At 43.0% G+C, this 25,971-nt stretch overlaps 1 protein-coding gene across 1 annotated transcript; it reads left to right on the top strand.

Moving 5' to 3' along the window:
• Positions 1-12,041: 12,041 nt before the first annotated feature.
• On the top strand, positions 12,042-13,033 carry LOC105280648 (histone-lysine N-methyltransferase SETMAR). Its single transcript, XM_011341319.3, is given in 1 exon segment — positions 12,042-13,033. A coding segment is annotated over 1 exon segment (984 nt). The 5' UTR covers positions 12,042-12,049.
• Positions 13,034-25,971: the final 12,938 nt, after the last annotated feature.

The raw sequence follows: 25,971 nt of genomic DNA, 5'->3' as shown, positions 1-25,971 counted from the left end.
GTTACTAACAGAATCACAAGAAACTGAAACAATTAAACACTGGTTGAAAGTATGGCTACGTATGGTCAAATTTCGTAAACCAATGCAAGTGGTTGTTGATTATTCCAGAGCAATGTTATTGGCTTGTTCAAAAGCTTTTAATGATATTACGATCAAGAAGTATATTGAAATTTGTTTCAATGCTGTCTCGGCAGGAAAATATATTTCACGAAAGTGGATATCAACATACGTAAGAGTTGATGTTGCACACGTAATCCATATGGTTTGTCGATGGCCTGTTTTAAAAAGTCATCCTTTGCGCCCTATACGTGACTTTTACATTCGGTGCATCGCATTGATAATAGACTGCCAAAGTTTCCAAGATTTTGTTGAAATATTTTCCCTTACGTGTATTGTTGCCCTTCAATATTATCAGGATTCAACTGTAAATATGAAATTGATAGATCAACAAACAGCACAACAATCAAGGGAAAAATTGGAATCTTTAATAAAAGAACGTCCTACTAATGTAGACAATTATTTGGAAATTAATGCTAACAGTGATGAATTGAATGATGGCATTGACGAAACAGACGATAGCAATATTGAAATCAATGCGTTTTTTGAAAATATAAAATTTGCGGCGGAATCTACAATTCAGGAGGGCACAAATGTCAATTTTTTTCACTTACCTAAATTGATCAATCATTTGTTAAAAATCGGAAAAGAATTTCCACTCTGGACAGGAGTATGTATTCCTCATTACTCAAGTCATCCAACGACGAGCTATTGTGAAAGAATCTTCGGAGACATTAAAACAGAGGTATTCAGGAACTATTCACTTCCTCAGAGAGCTGACAATTTCATAAAAATGCATCTTCGTGATTTAATAGGAGGTACACGAAGTTTCTCAGCCAAAATGCAAAATTTCATTGTTAATGAAAAGACAGTGCCTACTTGGAAGCCCAAAGACATTCGACAAGTTGCTGCGGGTTACTCAACACCTGAAATAAGATTAAATGAAATTTATGATCATGTAAATATGCAAATTTTAGAAAAAGAACATGATTGTTCTAAATCAGCTGAAGATTTAGATTTATTATCTATGGAAAACTGGCGTGGAAAAGCAAAACCTTTTTTTCCCACTGAAAAGCAAGAAAGAATGGAGAATAATTCGAATAATGTTACAGAATTGAATGATGAAAACTTTGGCCAAATCGCTAACCAAATAGAAAATTTAGTCGACATTCCTACTATTATGAGTTGCGATACAGATGACTGATCACTTTCAGAATTAGTACATTCAGACAGGTTTGAGAACCAGATTTCTTATACAGAAATTATTGAATGTGAAGAAAGTAAGTCGCAGAGTTTTATTCATGAAGCATCGCAACTCGCCCACAGCAAAAAGGAAAATAAATTGACCGTTGAACAACAGACAGCTACTCAAGTCGAAACAAACAAGTATTTTGAACACAAATCGTCTCAATCAAAATTCTTTCGTGCCTATCCGGAAGTAAAATTGAATAATCAGTTAATGACCAAGAATATAAAACGGTATTTATTACAAAATGCTTCGTATTGTGGTACCTATAAAATTGATGGTACAATATATTACTTGAGAAACAGTTGTCCCTTCGATTCGATTACACAAATTATTTTCACTAGTATCCTGGATGATCCTGAGTATTGTTCAATTGTCGAAAGTTCGGATAATTTATTCTTCAAATTTATCACCAAATTTATGAATAATGGCCCAAGTCGTGAACTGTATAAGGAGAGATTTAGATTATTAAAACCCATGTATGAACATACAAAAAGTATTACAAAAACTGAGCATCAGGAGATTATATTATCTTATGATGCAGCAGATAGTCCAGCTGAAGCATGGATGAAACTGATAGAATCAATGCCAAGTTCTCGTCAAATGGAGAAGTGCAATAAGTGTGGCGATCACGAAACAGTGCAGACAACGTTAATGGCTAACCATAATATTATTCTACAGAAAGGCTTTCGCGCTCTGCAGAAGGCATTGAACTTTCATGACGTTATCTACAATAAACACTGTCAATGTGGTGGCTGCTTGAAAAAATGATCCGAGAATAGCCACTGCATCATCAAGTATTAACATATTTCTTTGGCATTTTTATTATGTATAACGTAGAATAAAATTATATATTTCGTAGGAAATTTGTCCGTTACTGTTTTTCAGACTAACTTTTTCAAATTATGCATATGCATCGAAAACTTGACTCAAACCTCTAACAGTAACAGTCTGTATAGCTTCATCAATCTCTCTTGCCTAAAATAAATGTACATATTTTGATAAAGATGGCAATATGTAGAACAAAATATAGAATAAACATGAATAAATATGAAATCAGTGTAATACCATTTAAAAAAGATCACTTTGGATATAGTAATCTGCTAGTGAATTCTCAATTGATCCATATGTCTTCAATCATCCCGAATAATGGCACGTTCAAAGATTTTATTTTGGGAGCATATTTTGATATCAAACCAATTCATTCCACAACTGATGATTAGACTTCGCGTGTTTTCAAACGAAATCATCTTGAGTGACAATTTGTGTAAGTTTCATAGCAGCCTCGTCAAGTCTTTCAATCGATATCAGATATTCTATGTATCCCTCTATATCGTCTGGTGTCATCTATATTTATGTACAACATAAAATAACATATACGTAAGTTTTATCAAGAAAATCTTTATCAGTGAAATTGTTGCTGCGTAGATCGTACTAACTGTGCGAACTTGGCCTACCAGAACCAGATATACTGAACCTCATATCGTCATCGCCGCGACTGTTGCTCTCATCGACGTATAGCATGAGGTAAAAAGAAATCAACAATAAAAATGATAACTCACATGCCAGAAGAGTATAGCACCATCGTCTCTACCGCTACAAGACAGACCGTCTTGACTTGGATGCCACGCAACGCTGGACGCTTCCTTTTTATAGTTGCTCTTGTCTTCGGATTCACCGGTGTTGATCGGTGTTGATTATTACTTATATATCCTTCAGAATTCGTTGTTCCTGACAGCAAAGGAAATCCCAAATTCTAACAGTTCCGTCATCGCTGCAGGTTGCCAATTTGTGATCCGTTGGACTGGGAAAGAAAGGAAAGAACAAGGCCTATACGTTAATTTGAGAATGAGATATGTTTGGTACTACACTAGATAAATGTGCAAAATACTTATAATATCGCTTTTTCCACACATGCTTACCTCGTCAATGAGTCGGGAACTTCGGATGCATTATGCCCGTACTTTAGGTGATCACACGACCCGATCAAAGCCCCTGGGGCATTTTTCTTCCAGAGAATACGGCCAACGGCGACCACATCCACGAGGCACGAGGATAGTGAACAGTAAAACAGTGAACTGTAAAACTGTTCGACTGTTGCATCATTATCTGTAACCAAACTCTCAATACCATAGAAGGGAAACTGTCAATAGAATTTCAGGGAGCAGTGGCGCCTTCTTCTTTTAAAATGAGGAACTAAAATCTATATTCTGGCTAACTACCGAGTAATAAACATTTAATTACAATTAACTGAGGGACTCACAAACCTTTTTATTCACACTTCATTACTCTTCAAACGAAATACAAACGATTGCATATAGCAGTTCCTTAAAATTACGTTCAATTCCGGTCAAGTGTATACGAATCATCGTCTCCGGATAGTATATGTTACTTCTATATGAATACAACATACCTGTAAAAGCTGGGCAAAATCGATGATCCGGTGGTCTGACCTCCCCTTGTCAGTGTTTTCACTGAAGGTGGAGGGGGAAGGAGATGTTCCGGACTCACTTCTGGAATTGGGGAAGGGATGGCCAAGTTTAGAATCTGGTCGAAGTCAGGAGTGGGGATGGGTGAGTACCACTGTGGAGACAGTTCTGGAAGGGAAAGAGGGAAGAAGCTAGGAGAAGGGGGTGGATTCGCATTTGTTGAAGTAGGAGATGGAATGTCAATTGAAAGGGGTGATAGCCGCTCAGTTGTATCGGAAGGTTTTCCCGGGTCTTCGGTTGTTGCCGGTTTGGGGAAGGGTGCCCCTTGCTCGAACGTCACTAATTCTGCCGGCGGGAACTACTCAATTCTGCCGGTGGGGAATAACTCCGTCCGTGATTAGAATAGGCCACTTAAACGGGAAAAACGGAATGAACTTTGTTCGCTAGTATGAAAGAAGCCACGAAACGGTTGAAAGGGGTGAAAAATGAAAATGATATGCGAATTTAGCTTACTTTCTTCCGTGCTGTTCTTCGGGTGGAGGGCTTCGGTGTTTGTGCGATGAAGGGGCCAACCGGACCAGAGTCTTGAGATGGTGAGATTCACTGACTCTATCCTTTAGCTCGACGTCCCGATCACGGGAACGAATAACATAATGCTGAGTTGCTGAATGATCAAAGAGTATCACTGACTCTATCTGTTAGCTCGACGTCCCGATCACGGGAACGAAACAATAACGTAATGCAGATTGCAGGTTGATCGAAGACCCAAAAAGAGGACGCTCTGGCCAAATTGTTTCCTTTATATAGGGCTAGAAGAGTTTAAGTGGGGGTTATTCTGTTCCCAGAAATGAAGGAAATAAGAAAAAATTTGTTTCTAATGAAGCAGCGTTTGTTGCTCCAGATATTACTGTGGTATCTGATGGATTTATGATTTTGTTCTCAAGAGTCAAAGTGCGGCACTTGTGAAGACCCCTCCTTCGACCCTTCATATTACAATCCACGTTTGCATTTCCTTTAGTCTAAATCTATTTATATCGCGTATCAGGTTCACAACTGCCCATGTATGGCAGAAATTCAGTAGGTTAGGGGGGCTGACTCTAACCCAGGGATCTGAGGGGGGCTAAGTCAGCGGGGGGAGGGGGGTTTGACAACACACGGGGGAGGGGGGGAAGACCGTGACGGTATTTGCTGACCTAACACACACATGACAGTATTTGCTAGCCCAACCCGCGGGAGGGGGTTTTCGCGGACCTAACCCGCGAGAGGGAGGAGGGGGACCGTGACAGTTTTTGCTCACCTAACCTAACCAAGGGGGTTTTCGCGTACCTAACCCGCAGGGATCGTGACAGTATTTTGCTGACCTAACCCGCGGAAGGGATGAGGGGGAGGATGCACGTGCGCGATGTATTAGAAACCCTCATTGTGCACAACATGCGATGTAACAGATAGCATTCGTCAACGAACTGATGTCGCGGTTCGCGGGACATCCATGTGCGCGACGTAACCGATACCCTCTTCGCTGTACAAGTCGCGACGTGTTTCGTGGTGGTAAAACGTGAGCGCCGACGTCCGGCTGCTATGAAATCGGATGAGTGGATGTTAAAGTACATCGCGTCCACGTGCGTGATGTAACCGATGCACTCTTCGATGACACGTTCGCGGTGAACGTGCGCGATACCCTCCTCGTCGCGACGTGTCTCGCGGTGAAAAAATTTGATAACTCGAGCGCCGACGTCCGGCTGCTACGAAAAAATGCGCTGATTGCGCAATTCGACATCTCAGGTCCAAATGGATTGCTATGGGTTAGGCTCGTAAGTGTGCGCGAAGAGGGGAAAGAGAGGGGTGGGGATTAAACAAAATGTATATTTAAAGAGAAGAGCGAATGTTACAAACATTAGTTATTCAGTGGAACGAGCACGATTAGATCTGAAGAGAAGAAGCTAGAAGGAACAATGTGGAGCAAGAGACACATGGAGTAGAATCGTGATACAGCAGCGTGGAAGCGAAGCTAGTAAGTATATTTAGCAATTGATATATTAAGGCAGTATTATCGTCTAGAGTACTGTTTTGCAGGTGATTTTCAGGATAGAATAAATTTAAAACTGTTCGCGTTTTCTTTTTCAAATGTTGTATACATATTTATTGTTCTTTTAACAATATGTAGAAAGCATATAGAAAAAAACTTTTTTACATGTAGTTTTGTACGCTCGGACACAATGGTGCACGGAAAAAAGCTGTGATTGGCAACCAGTGTTGCGGACGTTGTATGTATCTGAAAAAAACCAAACATATTCTTAATCTATATGAGTGTTGTTAGGGTTAGTAGCAGATTTGGTCAGAAAAAAAATTGTTTCACAAAATGGCGGCATGCTAAACGTTGATTGTCCATTTTTCCAACGTTTTCTTTCCCTTCAACGAGTTATAAACAAACAAAAAAATTATTTCGATTCAATTCTTCTACCAACGTTCAAAAATAGTCTACTGAAGGTAAATATTAAAGTAGAGCGCAATCGGCCAATTGGTTATCGAGATATCATGGTTGCTGATTTGAAAAACATAGTTTTGAGAAAAACGCGTTTAAAGTTTTCCTACCGTTTGATGAGATTAAATCAAAGTATTGATACTTACTGGTTAATTAGCCAATCCGAGTCCATAAATGGCTCCTTCCTCTAAGGTATCCCAAGCAGGTCAAAACCAAACAACAAAGGGAACAGTAGAACGGCGCAGCTGCGTCTCGGTTACGCTTCCCGCGCGCGCAACCGTACTTCTTAGAATTGCTATAATTCAGCCAATTTTACGAATTTCACTATACGGTTTTAACAGGCGTATTTCTGAAGGTCTGTAATATAATAAAATCCAAAAACTCAAAAGCGATTTTTTCAAATTTCTAGACGATAATACCGCCTTAAGCATGGTGTGTGATATATGCATGGATTTCTAATAGTTCTACATTATTTCTCCGCAGTGCTAATTCCACAACGGGCGTCACTTCCGAAGCGCGTGATACTGCAGCATCGCAACCACAACGCCGACGACGATGCGTTCGTATCCTAGGAAGAAGATACGCGTTGACAACGACGGAACACAAGTATTTGGAAATTGGCATAAACGTGGGACATAGTCCGAGTTACATGGAGATTGCTGTGGGAGACAAACGAGGGAATGAATTGATCCTCGAAATGGAAACCTGGAAAGGCCTCATGGAACATTAACCTTTAATCCAGGAGTATTTTTCCAAAACTGATAAACGACCAGTAGATTCCATGTATATCGGGCCGTTAACTGTAGACTTTATTAAGTATAACGATACGAAGTGTGTTCGGTTCGAAGTAACAAATGTGCGATCACTAATGATGGAAGCTACACTAACAACTATGTTTAATCTCGATAAATGTATCGATTACATGTACAATTGGTTAGTAAGCTGCATCGACCATGTAGATTACAAGTACGAACAGTTCTGTAAGATCGCACGTAGCATTGATAATCCTAACGACATAACCGTTGCCATACAAAACAGCGAATATTTCGATGACAAGGAACTTATCGATTGTGAGTTATTGGCATTAGCGTTCTGAAAAAAGAACATTATTGTGTAATGTAAAACATAATATTATGGAATAAAGTATGAAATAAAATAATATTTACTTCTAATCGTTGTAGTGCACTCCCAGTTTATTCGCATAGGTTAGATAAGTATTATAGAAGGTATCAAATGGCGCGAGCACGTTCCGTGTAGCCTCACGAAACATTGCATCGTGTTTAGATGCGGTAAGGCAAATTTTCCAACACGTGTGCATTGATACCGAACAGCTATTGAACAGATACGAACGGGTATCGAACAGCTACCGAACAGCTCAACAACAGATACCGAACAGCTATCAAACAGGTACCGAACAGCTCAACAACAGGTACTGAACAGTTATCGAACAGGTACCGAACAGATACCGAACAGCTATCGAACGTGTATCGAACGTGGAACGAACGAGTCAAGAACGTGTTTGAACGTGTATCGAACGTCTATCGAACGTATTTGAACGTGGAACGAATGTGGAACGAACGAGAACGCACGTTTTAAAATTCCCGCGAGGTTATCACGACGTAGCGAGTGATGCATGTATAAGATGGGGAGCGCGACCGATCGGGCAAACTCGACGATGTTCCTGCGATGTGCTGCCAGACGATAGAGCGATTCTCGGTCTGACGAGCGAGCAGTTGCAGTACGTTCCGAAGATCGTTCTCCTGCAACGATACAGCGACTACGTGGAAGGGTTGTGGGACAGGTTACTGGAACACCTGAGACTTGATCCCGAGATGCGGCGGTACCGCAGGTGCCTCGCGCACTACACCAGTCCGGGCAGCGTATGCACATAGATGGACAGGCGCCGCTGATCATGGACTGTTCCCAGTGTCGAGCTATCGAGGAGTGAAGGTCGCGCGAAGCGGTATGTGACAAGGGCACGCAGAAGTAGGCACGTGACCGTTGACCCCGCTGTTCCGACGCATGAAAATGGAAGAACGGGGTTTTCACGGCCGTATGAGCCCTTTTGAAGAGGATGTCGTCAACGTTCTCGGGGATGACACTCCGGAAGAAACAGGGCCCAGGAGCGTTCAGCATCTCGATAGTACGTTTTCTGCGCGATCGCGAGGTCGGTGTATGTCGTGAGTTATTGGCATTAGCCTTTTGAAATACGTTGTTAATATGTAACAAATATATGCAATAAAATACATTTACTCCTAAACGTTGTAGTGCACTTTTCTACAGTCCTCAGTTATTCGCATAGGTTAGATAAGTATCATAGAAGGTATCAAATGACGCAATCACATTTTGTGTAGCTTCACGAAAATAGTACATCATCACATTGAGACACGTGCAACTTAAACTGCAAAATATGCGAGCACATTCTATACAGCCTCACAAGATATTTTAGATGCGGCAAGGCAAATTTTCCAACACGTGTGAATTAGAATGAGACAAAGATATAGGGTGGTAAATCATATAATAAGGAACGATATGCAACACATAGCAATATACGTGTCAGAAGTGACGCATGTTACATCGGTCACGTTGAAGGAGTGGAAAGGCGAAAAATGGAGAACCTCACTCAACTAGAACAGAACATTGTGGCACAATCATCGCGTGTATCAAAGTTGGGTGAATATTTCGCATGGACACAACAGTGCGATGACCTTATCGAACAATTGGAAGAACGTAGCCGCGACTCTCTATCGGAAACAAACAGTCCTTAGTAGCTCGAATCGCCCGGCTCGAGGGACTGAAGAAGCGATTAGAAAGACGCTTTATTAATATTGGTGGCGAGTATGAGTAGGTTAGGGGGGCTGATTCTAACCCAGAGATCTGAGGGGGGGCTGAGTCAGCGGGGGGAGGGGGGTACGACGTTACACGGCAAGGGGGTCGCGGGGAGGGGGGAAGGACTGCTGACCTAACCCACACGCGACAGTATTTGCTGGCCCAACCCGCGGGAGGGGGTTTTCGTGGACCTAACCCGCAGGAGGGGGAGGGGGACCGTGACCATCTAACCTAACCAAGGGGGTTTTCGCGGACCCAATCCGCAGGGATCGTGACAGTTTTTTTGCTGATCTAACCCGCGGGAGGGATGAGGGGGAGGATGCACGGCACGTGCGCGATGTAAGAGAAACCCCCATTGATTGAGCACAACATGCGATGTAACAGATAGCATTTTGTCAACGAACCGATGTCGCGGTTCGCGAGGCATCCACGTGCGCGACGTAACCGATACCCTCTTCGCTGTACACGTCGCGACGTGTTTCGCGGTGATAAGACGCGAGCGCCGACGTCCGGCTGCTATGAAATCGGATGAGTGGATGTTAAAGTATGATTAAAGATGACACGTTCGCGGTGAAAAAACTGCATGCAGAGAACATTTCACAACTCGAGCGCCGATGTCCGGCTGCTATGTGTGGGTTTAGTTTATTCTCTCTATACTCTGTAGACGTAAGCGAAGTAACAATAAGAGGAACGTAATCTCTCTACTCTTTAGACGTAAGTAACAATAAGAGGAGTAAGTATGCACGTGCATAATGTACGTGTACCATGGTAATCTCCTCATTGCGCGGTCCGCGAAGATATCACGTACCCCTTCCGAAAGTGGCACGTGTACCATGATAATCTCATCGCGTGGTCCTCGAAGATGTCGTGTACTCTTTCCGAAAGGTATTTTTGCTCCGATCTCTCCACTGTTCAGACCTTCGTTAATTGTTAATAGTTGCCGCAGTGACATGGTGCTTCGCGAAACGTTACGAAAATTTTTTATCGTGGGTGGCAACTTAAATGGTTGAATACAGGCATCCGAGTATTTGTGTAAATTATCGGACAATGATGAGGATAATTATTATGTATTTCGATGTTTCGCGGGACTGTGCACGAACACAATGTTGAATGTAATGGTGCTGCTCGGACATTGTGCCAATGATAGACGATTGATAGCAATCATCAATGACATTATGGAAACGCGAGTATGCTTCGACCATGAAGAGGAAGACGTGGGGGATCACATCGGCGAGTTTCTGCGACGAAATGAAAATGTGCGAGAAAGAGGTAATAGTAAATAACAATTATTACTCCGAGGAATAATCCAATCAGAACGCGCACAACATGCCACTTATCGCCATCTCTTCAGGTGAGGAAACACTTAAAGAGTGTCATGTGTAAAATATGTACGTGCCTAACTAATGAACATATTGTATTTGTAGATGAGGAACAATGAAATAATACTACTTAGTGAGAGAGACAAAGTTGTGTGTGTGTAGAAACATGGAAATTGAAATATGACAGTTGAAATATAATGTTAAAGAGAACATATTTTTTTATATTTTAAGATATGAAATAATATAAGTATGTATAATTAGTATGTATATTGTGAGGAAGAGGAAGAGGAAGAGGAAGAGGAAGAGGAGAATGCATAAAAAGAAAATTGTAATAAAATAATAAAAATATATATAATTAATGTAATGAAATAGAATGCATAAAAGTAATACAATAATAAAAATATATATAAGTAATGAAATAATAAGTATATGAAGTAATATCTAAGATATAATAAAATTAGAATAGAATATATAAAATATGTAACAGTATAAGAAACAATAAAAGAAAAATACAAAAAACCGAATTATTCCCAAGTTTCTGCTTTGTAAGGAGGATCTATTCCAAATAAAATTCTTAAACTAAAAATATCTTCCTCCTCCCACGGGTTTGTCCATCGGTCTTCCCAGCTGTGTTGTTCATCCCTGTGTTTGCGGCGTTCATGCCGCACCCATTTAATGTGGTCCACATTAATGAACTTCTGTATGCGGATCATCCACCGAGGCACCCGCTGAAAAAATAAATATATCTATCAGAAAAATGCTGTTAATAGTATATGACAATGAATAGATATACCTACCGTAAGTGGTGGAAACGCAATGTGCACTTCTCGATGTAGAGGAACCTCTACAACGGGGGTGGCATCCACTAGGAGAATCTAAAACAAAAGTGATAGTACAAAATTTAAAAAACAAAAAGTTTTGTTATCATCGATTTTATTAGCAGTATAAGTGACACTCGCAACGACTGTCACCCTCATTCAATGCAATTAATAAGGTATTTACCGCTGTTTGCGGAAATGTCACTTGTAACTCATCCGCAACGTTAAACTGTTCCTCCTCCCCACGCATTTTGTCAGCAAACTGCTTCCACATGATTTTATTTCAACGACTGCAAGAACTGTACTGAATGAGACTAACAATAAGCGGACGCGTGACGATGGAAGCTCATGCTCATAGGGTAGGGTGATCAGATGAAAACAACAGTCAGCAAAGATAAAGCACGTTCCCCGCGATTATTCGATAGCCGCATATATATCAATATCCACATATACCTGTGTCCGCATATTGATACTATGAGAAAACCGCGACGTGTGTGATGTCATGGAGAGTCCGCCGTAATAGGGGAGGGGGAGGGGGAGAATAAAATAGAATAAAAAACGCAGACGCAAGTTGTAATAAGGAATGCAGTTTATTTCAGGCGGTTCGACCACCAATTGTAGAATTTGAATACATTTTGTAAGGCGCAATGTTTCACTTGGTATCCACATCGAAATGTATTTATTAGGTTGCTAGGAAAATAATGTCGGTTTTATATATTATTTGACTTTGCTACTTGTTTTTGAAATAAATATTTCTTTTAATATATTCATTTCATGTACCATTTTACAGCGCAGATTTCGCTCTATATTACTCTGCTATTGGTTTTATTTTTACTATTATTTTGTGTCCCTTATTATTTATAGAATTTATGATGGAAAAGAAACAATTGCGAGCGATATTCTTGTACGAGTTCAAACTAGGCCATAAAGCAGCAGAGGCTACTCGTAACATCAACAGCGCATTCGGCCAGGGAACCGCAAACGAACGTACGATGCAACGTTGGTTTCAAAAATTTCAGAATGGAGATGAGAGCCTTGAAGATGAAGAAGGTCGTGGACGTCCATCGATAGTTGACAACGACGAATTAAAGGTGTTGGTCGAGGCAGATCCGCGCATAACGATTCGAGAGCTTGCTGTAAAGTTAGACGTAAGTCATCCAACAGTTCTGGATCACCTCAGACAACTTGGAAAATCAAAAAAGCTCGACAAATGGGTGCCGCATGAATTGAATGAAAATTAAAAAAATCGTCGTTATGAAGTGTGCTCTGCGCTTCTTTTACGCAACAACAACGATTCATTCCTCGATCGCATTGTGACATGCGATGAAAAATGGATTCTATACAACAACCGGCGGCGCTCAGCACAGTGGTTGAACCATGGCGAAGCTCCACAACATTTCCCAAAACCGAAGCTGCACCAAAGGAAGATCATGGTGACGGTTTGGTGGTCATCAGCCGGTCTGATACACTACAACTTCCTGAATCCAGGCGAAACCATCACGGCAGAGAAGTATTGTCAAGAAATCGACGAAATGCACCGCAAACTGCAACGACTGCGCCCGGCATTGGTTAATAGAAAAGGTCCTATTCTTCTTCACGATAATGCCCGGCCACACGTCGCACAAACGACGCTGCAGAAACTGAATAAATTAGGCTACGAAACTCTGACTCACCCGCCATACTCGCCAGACCTCTCGCTAACAGACTACCACTTTTTTAAACACCTCGACCACTTCCTGCAAGAGGAAGTCTTCAACAACCACGGTGCTGTTGAAAGTGCCTTCCGAGAGTTCATCGATTCCAAGACGTTGGAATTCTACGTTACCGAAATAAATAAACTTATTTCTCGTTAGAAACAATGTGTTGATTGTAATGGTTCTTATTTCGATTAATACACTTTACTCTGAGCTGAGATATATGCGTTAAAGCTACAAGTTAAAAACCGACATTATTTTCTTACCAACCTAATACTATCTAATTTATATAAAGGAGCGATATCTTCGTAGTCCACATCCAAAGTCTCGATGAATACGTCATCTCGCGCATCGTCTTGAAGCAAATCGTGCAGCCATTCGCGCTTCTCGTGTCCCTTGACGTACACGAGGGGTACTGTTTCATCATCATCCTCTTTGTCCGTCGTGCCCACCACCGCCTTCGTGATCAGGCGCCTAGCCCATCGATACGGAACCGTTCCAACGTCGCATGATAGTCCGTGATAATTCGCCGTTAACCAAGACGCTTGCGATCTCTCAGATTTTAAGAGATCGTACCACGATCCGTAGGGTTCAAAGATGTAGTGCGAGAGAACACATCCCTCGCTGAGAGCGGCAAATTCCTTCACGACGAAGTTTCTGCCGACGATGAAGCCTTGCAGGTCCACAAACGTCGGTACGGACATGACGAGTTTCCCTGGATTAATGGCCACACTCGCAACGGTCCGTAGTTATAAAGAGATATCTGCTGACGATGCAATTTTACACAATTCTGCGCACAACGTTGGTCAATGGACTGTATTCAACCACGCGATCGTGCATTATGAGGCAGTAGGCGGTAGTATTCGCAGGTATATTCTCTTTGCAGTCAAACTCTAATCGTACATCTACGGTAGCACTCTTGATCGACTCGTTCAGTCGCGAACAATCGATAACCACGAAAGGACCGCGAAGAAGAAAGTTGGTAGTGGTCAAATATGCCTCGGCGCAGTCGCATCCATAATACGCCCTACGAAAACGTGAATACATGTCGTACAGGATGGCGTATTTGTTCCTCTCAAAATCCAAATTCAGGTCGTCGTATGGATAACATTCCGAGTTTAGATACAATTTCACGTTGGTTAATTTGCAGTCGTCGAATATAGTAACGTCCTGGGACATTACATTTTTACGCCCAGTCTGCAATGCAAAGATCACGTATCGCGGTTTCTCCAGCTGAGTCGCGGCCTTGACAGTCCACGAGTGCTTGGTGGTGCTCTGTAGTAGAGGAAACTCGTACAGATCCCACGATCGGAATGTCATGCTCAGATATCGTCCGCTCTCCAAGGCTCGTAGCATCGATAGCTTATTGACTGCATTCAGTAACACATGCGGCATTCGCCACTGTATCTTGAACAGCTCAATCTTTGGCTCCAGCGCGGGATCTCCCAGGAGACTATTGTTGTCGTTGCGCGATCGTATTAGAATCAGCTCATGACGAGCGTTGATCACCACGCGTTTGTAATCCTCGCAAAATCCCAGTAACATAGAGAGCGGTACGCAAAAATTAAAGTTTCCATCCACATTATCAATATATGTATCCCAACTGGCATTACCCAGGGTCACGCCTCTGTCGAGTGTTAACAATGTATAGTTTTTGAGTGTCGAAGTCATTCCAACATTTTGTTGCGATCAATTTCCACTCCGTCAAGTTCGTAGCGTATCTCATCGAACATGAACGCCACGCAATTATTTCCCAATACCACATTAGAGCCCTCAATGGCTCTGTTTGTTGTTAGTTTGTCTTCGACGTACAGAAAGCTCTGACACGGTAAGTGTTGCGGAATCGATCCGCGATCCGCGAGATGACGTCACCTATCGGGCGCGATCGCGGCGCGGCGTTTTACCGCGCCCCCGGTCGGGCTACTTGGTCTTCACGCGCGTCGTCTCACTCTATTCGTTACACCGGCCATGGGCTAACCACAGAAGTGCGCGCTCGACATTTAGGCTAGTTAAAGAATAGTTTTCTCATTGTGTACGGCTCTCAGTTGTGCTCAGTGTGATTATCGGACTTCTCTGACTTTTGTGACTACTCATTCGCGGTGCTTGACGTGGCAATAATCCCGGTAGAGCCCGTGTGCTTCTCAGGTGGCCACGTGCGGTGCACGTGAGCCGCGATCTCGGTGCTTCGCAACTTTCGAGAGCATTTACGACGCTCGAGAACAAAGCATTCTCATACGACGTGAGTGTCGCGTGAACCGCTTCGGCGATCCGTGTGTTTACCTCGCATCACTGTAAATATTGTACATTGTGGTTTTACATTAAAGACGAACTCATACAAAATTACACGCGCTGCGATTCATTTTCTTTGTGTGCCCGTTGTGACGTCCCACTCACCGCGAACCTACCAGCTAACTCGCGTGTTCTCAAACAGTAAGGTATACAAATCTTGCTGCTGTATGGGTATTCGTATCTCATCGCTGTGTCCTAACAGCGTGTTGGCGTACGGATTATACGTATGAGTCTCAATCTTGACGATGCGATCGTCAAAGACTGGTTCACTTCCGATATTCAAAATGTCAATCATTTTTCCCCCGCGATTAGGTATTTCGTACTCTGAAGCCCAAAGATTTCAAAAATTCAACGTTTGATGCACTGAGCTTCTTCGTATTAGATTTTAAAAAGTCAATGTTCGGCAGCTTTTGTTTATCGAATGTCACCGCAGTTCTTACAAAAGTATCACGCACGTGCTCCGTTTCGTTCAGAACGAGCATCTTATCTTACACTACACACACTATCGTTGTCGTCGTCGTACGTGTAAACTGACGGTAATCTCCTTACCGCGAAAATCAAGTAATCGCCCGTCTTGATCCACAACACGTAACGTCAGATCCGTAATGCACCGTGCGATGATCGGCAGGTAAATGATCTGCGTAGGTGTTTCCGATATCTTATATCCCGGTGGCACGCGCGGCGAAAATTCGTGTATCGTGTGCACACGCGTACCGTTGCTGTACGCACCGGCGGTCACGTTACACTCTATGCGAATAATGTTCACGTTCATGATATTGACTGGTACGTCCGATTCGTGCCATTTTCGCGGTTGCAATATTCAATTCGACGAAAATCCCAGCAGCGATCCAATGTTGTTCGGTTTCTTAAAGTTTATTCGATAGGCACACTTGATTTCGCTCCGCATCGTATTGTGATTAGCACGAAGCACTATCGGATACTCCTCATCATCGACGTTTTTGGCATTATCGCTGGAACCAGCTACGTGTCGTTCAATCGCACGCTTCAGATACTCATCTATGGTGTGTAGTTCGTACGATCCCTCGGGTATAGTAATTTCCTTGTCGTCTTTACCAAAGTAAAATTTATTATTCGAGGAATTCACGTTCGGTATCGTGTAATACGTTTCAAAATCCATAAGTCCGAGCTCGTACCCATCATCGCTCAAATTAATCGCGGGAAAGTAGTTTACCGCGAGGGTGCTACTCTTCCCGGTTAGCGTAAGCGTCAGCGACATGTTCGAGGGAATACTAAGCGCCGATCGCGGAATGTTATGGTTTAAATGTTTTGCCAACCGTCTGGAGAAATTTCAGGCACAATTGTCAGCAAATGATTTGATCGTACGTTTGATACGCGGTACGATTGTACTCAATTTTCACCGCGTTATGTCCGAGATAGCGCACCAAGTCCCTCGGTGGTCGAAGATTCCCAAAACTGTCAAAATATATAACGCGATCTCCTCGCTTCGCATACGCTACCCAATGTGTGCCTCCTGGGCCTTCCGCGTCATCCAAATTCACAATACCGCTCTCGTTTCGACCAACTCCGTCCATCGGTAGGGCATTACGCATAAATACACCTCTGAAGAACGGTATGCGCATACGATTAGCCAAGTGTTCCAATTGTATATTGGTGGTTATACCCGTAGGCATTCTTATCGTCTTTTTGACGTTATTTTTCCACTATTCTTCTTCTTCGAGATACCCTTTCCACGCTTGTACGGAGCGAGATAAAGTCCCTGACCTTCCATAGCGCGATTGTGACAGCGCATTTCATCCAGCTGACGTTGCGCGGCCTTGTTGTCATTCACCGCTTTCGCGACTCCCGCTGCTCCCGCAGCCAACGATCCGATTACTCCCAGCAACGGCAGCAGTGGCAGGACACCGCCGCGTCTCGCTATCGGAAGCATTCATTTCTTCGGTACTCTTCTGATAATCATCTTTTTCTTCGTCTTCATATCATGCCCAATTTGGTCTTGGCTTTCATAGCTGCCCAAACTGTTGTAGCGGCAGCTCTCTCTTTCAGAATCGAATCCCTCGCGAAAATGCGTTCTCGCGCCCTTTCAGCGAGTATTTGGTAAAATTGCACGATTACCGTCAGAAATAGAAACAAATGATTTTACAGTCAATACTTATGACGATTATGTTGGTGAATTAATTAGAAAATTAACAGAGTTACGAAAATTAGCTGTAGCGAATTTAGGAATAGCGAAAAGTCGATATAAGTATTATTATGATAAAAAAATTAAGACACAAGAATATAAGATAGGTGATTATTTTTATTTATTGAAGGCAAAGAAAAAACATAAATTTGATGACGAATATACTGGACCGTTTGAAATTGTAGAAATATTGAATAATTATAATATACAGATTTCGAGTATCTTATTCGCCGCGTGTCTGTTGTCAAGATCGTTGCTACGTAGGTACGCTATATCGTGTTCGCGACACGCCGCGTCCAAGGGATTGATACCTCGATCACCTCTAGCTAGACGTTCTTCCACACGAGTTCCAGGACCACAAAACTGATAGCCCGGAATGTGCAGTTCGAAGGGAAGCGCGTTTATCGCACGATTCAGCAAACCTCCACCTCTCACTACCGGTTTTGGCATGCGTAACAATCCCTGATCAACGGTGCCGGACCGTCGATGTACGTTTGCTGCCACAGTTGATTGTAATGTTCGTAACAGCGGCGATAAGTCTGCACCTCCGAATCCGTCTTTATATGGTCCGGAAGCTTGTTCCACACGTAGTCGATATAGTTCCCACACACTCGCAACAGAACGATCTTCGGCACAAATTGTAACTGTTCAGCGGTTAAGTCGCGAATATCGGAAGGACATGACAGTGTGAAACACATTGTGGTACTGATGGCTTTCGCGATTCCGCCAATCTATAAATAGTCGTTCGACTCCCCTCCTCCTAGCAAGTGCAAATATGAGATTCGTGCGACAACCGTTGACGATACGCGTTACAAATTTGGACGATAGAACGCGGGTACTATCGGAGAAGGAAGTACGCAGACATGGAAAACTGTTGTCACACACGATACGCGCGATTGTTTGTGGGCCCTCGAATTGCGGCAAGACCAACGTGCTGATAAGTCTGTTGGAAAGTCCGCACGGTGTACGTTTCGAGAACGTGTACGTGTACTCGAAATCGTTGCAACAGCCCAAATATCGGTACTTGGAAAATGTATTGTCACCAATTGAAGAAATTGGCTATTTCACGTTCTCTAATAACAGTGACGTCATTCCACCGAGCGAGGCGCGTCCAAACTCAATCTTCGTCTTTGATGACGTGGCGTGCGATAAACAGGATACGGTGAGAGAATACTTTGAGATGGGGCGACACTCGAACGTCGACTGTTTCTATCTCTGCAAAGATACCCAAGCATCTTATACGCGACAACGTGAACCTGCTGATCTTGTTTAAACAGGATGGTACCACCTTGAAACACGGTACAACGATCACGTGAATACCGACATGTCGTACGATGATTTTTGCGCATTGTGTCGCAGTTGTTGGCAACGCAAATACGGTTTCGTAGTGATAGATAAGGACAGCGCGATCACTAATGGGCGGTATAGAAATGGATTTAATGAGTTTGCGATACCATAAAGTGGTTAGTCACCATTAGAGTTGAGCTTTATTCGAATAAAACATTATTCGAATAGCCTTTAAAATAAAATTTTACTCGCATTTGTTTATTCGTTATTCGTGATATTCGTCGATTTTCCTTATTCGTCATCCGAATATATAGTTCTCCATACTATTCGAATGAAGTATTATTCTATTATTCCCTACATTTGTTAATCGATTATTTGTTTATTCGTTATTCAAGACCTACGCAACGGCGGCTTGACACCATTTAATGTACAATATATGTGTGTTATTTAAAAAATATAATCTTATATAGTTGTCAGTTGGAAGACCTCAAAGTAAGTATTTTATCATCTATTATATTGTTACGTCCAGGAGACTCCACGGTTCCTCGCTTCCATAGGGAAAACATAAAATAAAGGGAAGAAACAGATAAGAATTAATCCCCATTAGCGGGAAAACGACCGGACGAGCGTAGGGGGGAACAGGTGGTCTTATTGTAATAGATATCATGAAACGATACATAAACCATAAGGTTCACAAAATTATTTCACACACCCCCACCTGCGCTCGGCTGAAACGTTCGATAAGAGAAAAAGAGGGAAAAATCACCCCGAATCAATAGTTAATCACTAAACAAAGACCGCTTCTGATTCGGAAAGACGGAGCGGGACTTGGGAATTGTTACTCGCTGACGGCAATAAAAGTAATCCACCGTTAAGGAACCCTGCCATACAGGGGCAGCTGTAAAATAGATTAAGGAAATGTAAACATGGATTGTATATGGATGGTCAAGTGAAGGGTCTTCACAAGTCAAGCGCTGGACTCTAATCCTTGGAAACGATAACGTAAATCCATCAGATATCATAGTAATATAGAAGCAATGGACGCTTCATTAGAAACAATTTTATTGCCTTTTTCCGTTGTTCCTCTTTTCTGGGAAAAGAGTGACCCCCGCCTACACTCTTTAGCCCTATATAAAGGGAAACATTTGGCCAGAGAGCTTCTTCTATCTTGGCCAGCCTGCAATTCACATCGTTACTGTTACGTTCCCGTGATCGGGACATCGGGCTTAAATATTAGAGTCAGTGTTGGACCCCACCCGAGCGATTCTGATCTGGTTGGCTCCATCGCCTGACTCATTGACGATCAACTCCATCCAAGAACCGATACAAGAAAAGTAAGCCTTTTTAATTATTTAATTTAATTACCCTCTAATCGTTTTGCGATTCCAGTAGAGCAATTGTCTATTCCGATTTATTTCCATTTAAGTGGCCGATAATATTCGCGGACCAACTGATTCCTCAGCAGATTCGGGTTATTCCTCATCGGCAGATTTGCTATCGTGCGACCAAACTGCACCCCTCCCCGCGCCGAAAACAACCGAGCAACTTGATACATTTAGCGATAGAACCGAGCAGCGATTATCACCACTTACAATTAGCATACCATCTCCTACCTTAACGACTGTTAATCCACCTTCCTCCCCTAGTGTTTCCCCTTTTTCCCTACCTGAGTTATCCCCGCGGTGGTACTCACCCATCCCTTCTGAACAGCTTGGGCAATTCCTGAATTCGGTCCTCCCTACCCCCGCTCCCAAAATCAACCAAGGAACATTCCTTGACCCCGTTCATGAAAACCCTGAGATTGGAGGGATATCAATACCCTCAATTTCAGCACTCCAAGAATTTTCCCAGATAGCCCTCAACTTGGTTATTGATTATTTCCTGGATTTTTTCCCCACCTTCACTCATCCCCTTCCTCCACACACCGTTATTTGCGGCCCTGGCTTAATCGACATACCGGCTCTCAGGGAAGCGCTCGTTTACGCTGGCCCTGATACCTTTATCCCCTTAATCACCCACAACCGCGTCCACCCTGTCCTGATCCCCGCGTCTTACATTAGTGAATTTTTATATAATTTTAATTTTGAAATGTAGGCGTAAATAATGTAATGATAGTAATTTGTATTAACGTTTTTTGGATTAACTATTATACGTTTGAGTTAGAATTAATTTAGAATTATAAATATGTACCGATGTTCCTCCGAATGAATCGGATTACACAGTTTAATTTTCAACTTGTACAAATATTTTAGTTAAAATGCGTATTGATATATATTGTGTTTCCCGTAGCGGCGTTTTAATCGAATTATAGTTTTTATAATCATGTTCAAATTCGCAATCCAGTTTCAAAATTCTAACCATTTGTACTTGTATTTTTAATGACCATTGACAGAATATACTATTGTTAGTTTATCAAAATTTCATTCTAGTTTATTACCCTCGTTTCACCCTCGTCCTTGACAGATCGTACGGGTCCTATCCTTGTGTAATAGGGATTCATTTCCCTTACCAAAAAAAGACCATCGAGTTGACCATCTCGAATAATAGGGTAAAATCGACTTCGGTCGTTGACCCGAAAATCGAGGGACCGTTTCGAATTAAAAGAGTAAAATCGACTTGGTCGTTGACCCGAAAATCGAAACGTATCGGTCAACTCGAACACGCGGGGTACTGCGGTTCCGTGCCTACGTACCTCGAGAGGCGTCTGGTTGCGTCCTTCCTCGAGCTCACGGAGCTCTGGATGTAACAATATATTTTGTATTAAAACAGTTTCGTTCATTTGGGTAATTAGCGTAAGTAAAAATATTGAATGTATTGCTAGTTAGTTTCTTTTATTATTTATTATATTGTAAATGTTGTATTATATTGTAATCTGTTGTATTGTATTGTTTTATTGTAAAATATATAAAATTGTTTATTATAGAGATGAATTTTCTTCTTCGATATTGTTATTGATGTACAAAATAAATACATAATCTTATAAAGTTATTATTTTATATTTACTAACGTGTATTGAGCAAAAACAGAAATATTGGTATTCGACTAATGAATTTAAATAATAATTTAAAATTTTAAGTATAGAAAATTAATTTAACTAATAATTGCGAATAATAAATTGTTGAGCATTATTTCAAAACATTAGTTGAATAGCCTTTAAAATTAAATTTCTATGTTTTTGCTCAATTGACTTTTTAAAATCTAATACGAAGAAGCTCAGTGCATCAAACGTTGAATTTTTGAAATCTTTGGGCTTCAGAGTACGAAATACCTAATCGCGGGGGAAAAATGATTGACATTTTGAATATCGGAAGTGAACCAGTCTTTGACGATCGCATCGTCAAGATTGAGACTCATACGTATAATCCGTACGCCAACACGCTGTTAGGACACAGCGATGAGATACGAATACCCATACAGCAGCAAGATTTGTATACCTTACTGTTTGAGAACACGCGAGTTAGCTGGTAGGTTCGCGGTGAGTGGGACGTCACAACGGGCACACAAAGAAAATGAATCGCAGCGCGTGTAATTTTGTATGAGTTCGTCTTTAATGTAAAACCACAATGTACAATATTTACAGTGATGCGAGGTAAACACACGGATCGCCGAAGCGGTTCACGCGACACTCACGTCGTATGAGAATGCTTTGTTCTCGAGCGTCGTAAATGCTCTCGAAAGTTGCGAAGCACCGAGATCGCGGCTCACGTGCACCGCACGTGGCCACCTGAGAAGCACACGGGCTCTACCGGGATTATTGCCACGTCAAGCACCGCGAATGAGTAGTCACAAAAGTCAGAGAAGTCCGATAATCACACTGAGCACAACTGAGAGCCGTACACAATGAGAAAACTATTCTTTAACTAGCCTAAATGTCGAGCGCGCACTTCTGTGGTTAGCCCATGGCCGGTGTAACGAATAGAGTGAGACGACGCGCGTGAAGACCAAGTAGCCCGACCGGGGGCGCGGTAAAACGCCGCGCCGCGATCGCGCCCGATAGGTGACGTCATCTCGCGGATCGCGGATCGATTCCGCAACACTTACCGTGTCAGAGCTTTCTGTACGTCGAAGACAAACTAACAACAAACAGAGCCATTGAGGGCTCTAATGTGGTATTGGGAAATAATTGCGTGGCGTTCATGTTCGATGAGATACGCTACGAACTTGACGGAGTGGAAATTGATCGCAACAAAATGTTGGAATGACTTCGACACTCAAAAACTATACATTGTTAACACTCGACAGAGGCGTGACCCTGGGTAATGCCAGTTGGGATACATATATTGATAATGTGGATGGAAACTTTAATTTTTGCGTACCGCTCTCTATGTTACTGGGATTTTGCGAGGATTACAAACGCGTGGTGATCAACGCTCGTCATGAGCTGATTCTAATACGATCGCGCAACGACAACAATAGTCTCCTGGGAGATCCCGCGCTGGAGCCAAAGATTGAGCTGTTCAAGATACAGTGGCGAATGCCGCATGTGTTACTGAATGCAGTCAATAAGCTATCGATGCTACGAGCCTTGGAGAGCGGACGATATCTGAGCATGACATTCCGATCGTGGGATCTGTACGAGTTTCCTCTACTACAGAGCACCACCAAGCACTCGTGGACTGTCAAGGCCGCGACTCAGCTGGAGAAACCGCGATACGTGATCTTTGCATTGCAGACTGGGCGTAAAAATGTAATGTCCCAGGACGTTACTATATTCGACGACTGCAAATTAACCAACGTGAAATTGTATCTAAACTCGGAATGTTATCCATACGACGACCTGAATTTGGATTTTGAGAGGAACAAATACGCCATCCTGTACGACATGTATTCACGTTTTCGTAGGGCGTATTATGGATGCGACTGCGCCGAGGCATATTTGACCACTACCAACTTTCTTCTTCGCGGTCCTTTCGTGGTTATCGATTGTTCGCGACTGAACGAGTCGATCAAGAGTGCTACCGTAGATGTACGATTAGAGTTTGACTGCAAAGAGAATATACCTGCGAATACTACTGCCTACTGCCTCATAATGCACGATCGCGTGGTTGAATACAGTCCATTGACCAACGTTGTGCGCAGATTGTGTAAAATTGCATCGTCAGCAGATATCTCTTTATAACTACGGACCGTTGCGAGTGTGGCCATTAATCCAGGGAAACTCGTCATGTCCGTACCGACGTTTGTGGACCTGCAAGGCTTCATCGTCGGCAGAAACTTCGTCGTGAAGGAATTTGCCGCTCTCAGCGAGGGATGTGTTCTCTCGCACTACATCTTTGAACCCTACGGATCGTGGTACGATCTCTTAAAATCTGAGAGATCGCAAGCGTCTTGGTTAACGGCGAATTATCACGGACTATCATGCGACGTTGGAACGGTTCCGTATCGATGGGCTAGGCGCCTGATCACGAAGGCGGTGGTGGGCACGACGGACAAAGAGGATGATGATGAAACAGTACCCCTCGTGTACGTCAAGGGACACGAGAAGCGCGAATGGCTGCACGATTTGCTTCAAGACGATGCGCGAGATGACGTATTCATCGAGACTTTGGATGTGGACTACGAAGATATCGCTCCTTTATATAAATTAAATATAGTGAATATATTTCGATGTGGATACCGTGTGAAACATTGCGCCTTACATAATGTATTCAAACTCTACAATTGGTGGTCGAACCGCCTAAAATAAATTGCATTCATTATTACAACTTGTGTCTACGTTTTTATTCTATTCTATTCTCTCCTTCTTACGGAACTCTCCATGACATCATCGCACACGTCACGGTTTTCGTTGCGGATATTGATATATGAGAATGATAGTAATACAATATAATATAATAAAATGATTTACCTATGCCTTGGATCGAACCTGGGTCGGGCCTGCCATATGACCACACGCTCAATCACCTGAACCACACAGATTCTTGTTACGATGGAGTTTAAATACGTTTTTTTACATTAAATTTAGTTTATAACGTTTACTGGACGTAACATCGCGAGGCCAAGATATTTTTTCATTTACGGCGCTTGTTTAATGAGGAGCCATAGGATCTGAGACGTCGAATTGCGCAATCAGCGCATTTTTTCGAAGCAGCCGGACGTCGGCGCTCGAGTTATCAAATTGTTTCACCGCGAGACACGTCGCGATGAGGAGGGTATCGCGCACGTTCACTGCGAACGTGTCATCGAAGGATGCATCGGTTATATTACGCACGTGGACGCGATGTACTTTAACATCCACTCATCCGATTTCATAGCAGCCGAACGTCGGTGTTCGTGTTTTATCACCGCGAAACACGTCGCGACGTGTACAGCGAAGAGGGTATCGGTTACGTCGCGCACGTACATCCTCCCCCTCACCCCTCCCGCGGGTTAGGTCAGCAAAATACTGTCACTATCCCTGCTGGTTAGGTACGCGAAAACCCCCTAAGTTAAGTTAGGTGAGCAAAAGCTGTCACGGTCCCTCTCTCCCCTCCCTCGGGTTGGGCCTGCAAATACTGTCACGTGTGGGTTAGGTCAGCAAATACCGTCACGGTCCTACCCCCTCCCCCGCGTGACGTCATACCTCCTCGCCGTGCGACGTCAAACCCCCCTCCCCCCGCTGATTCAGCCCCCCGTCAGATCCCTGGGTTAGAGTCAGCCCCCCTAACCTACTAACTTTTCAGTATTAAAACTCGGTGCATTACTTTATTGCCGTCAGCGGGTGGACGATTCCTAAGTGCCGCTCCGCTTTTCCAGATCTGGAGCGGTCTTCCCTAAGTGATTTTAGCTATTAACTCCGGATGTTTTTTTCTTTTTCCCTATCGAGTGCTTCGGCTGAGCGCAGGCGAGGATTAAAAAATATTGTGAGCTATATGGTTCGCATATCGTTTCGTGACATTTGCTAACAATAAGACCACTTGGCCCCTCCATTCATCCGGTCGTACTTTTTGTTGGTGGGGATTGGTTCTTAATAGTTATTTTTCTCTATTTCTTACTTTAATATTTTCCTGCGGAAGCGAGGAACCGTGGAGTCTTCTGGACGTAACAAGATAGAAGTCCGGATTACGGGCTCTGAGCAACTCGTGCTCGTAGAAGCCGCCGGAGATCGGATTACCGCGAGAGTCCTCCAACAGGTACGTCACGGGATTGGTCCGTTGCACCTTCGCTATCCTAAACACCTCCGTGGTCCAATTCGGCGTATAGCCCTTCGCGAAGAGGGTTTTATATTTGCTCACGCGCACCGTATCTTCCACGCGGAATTGCGCTAGCGCGGCGATCTTCACGCTCTTGTAAACAGTGGACAGCAGCCGTGCAGATGTGGCCGGCGTGACGTCGACCGAGCGCATCGCGATAGTGCGGTGCCGCCGAGCGTTGTACTCTC

The sequence above is a fragment of the Ooceraea biroi genome, chromosome 4 (genome assembly GCF_003672135.1).
Source record: "Ooceraea biroi isolate clonal line C1 chromosome 4, Obir_v5.4, whole genome shotgun sequence".
Taxonomy (NCBI): domain Eukaryota; kingdom Metazoa; phylum Arthropoda; class Insecta; order Hymenoptera; family Formicidae; genus Ooceraea; species Ooceraea biroi.
This window is presented reverse-complemented; position numbering and strand designations above follow the sequence as displayed.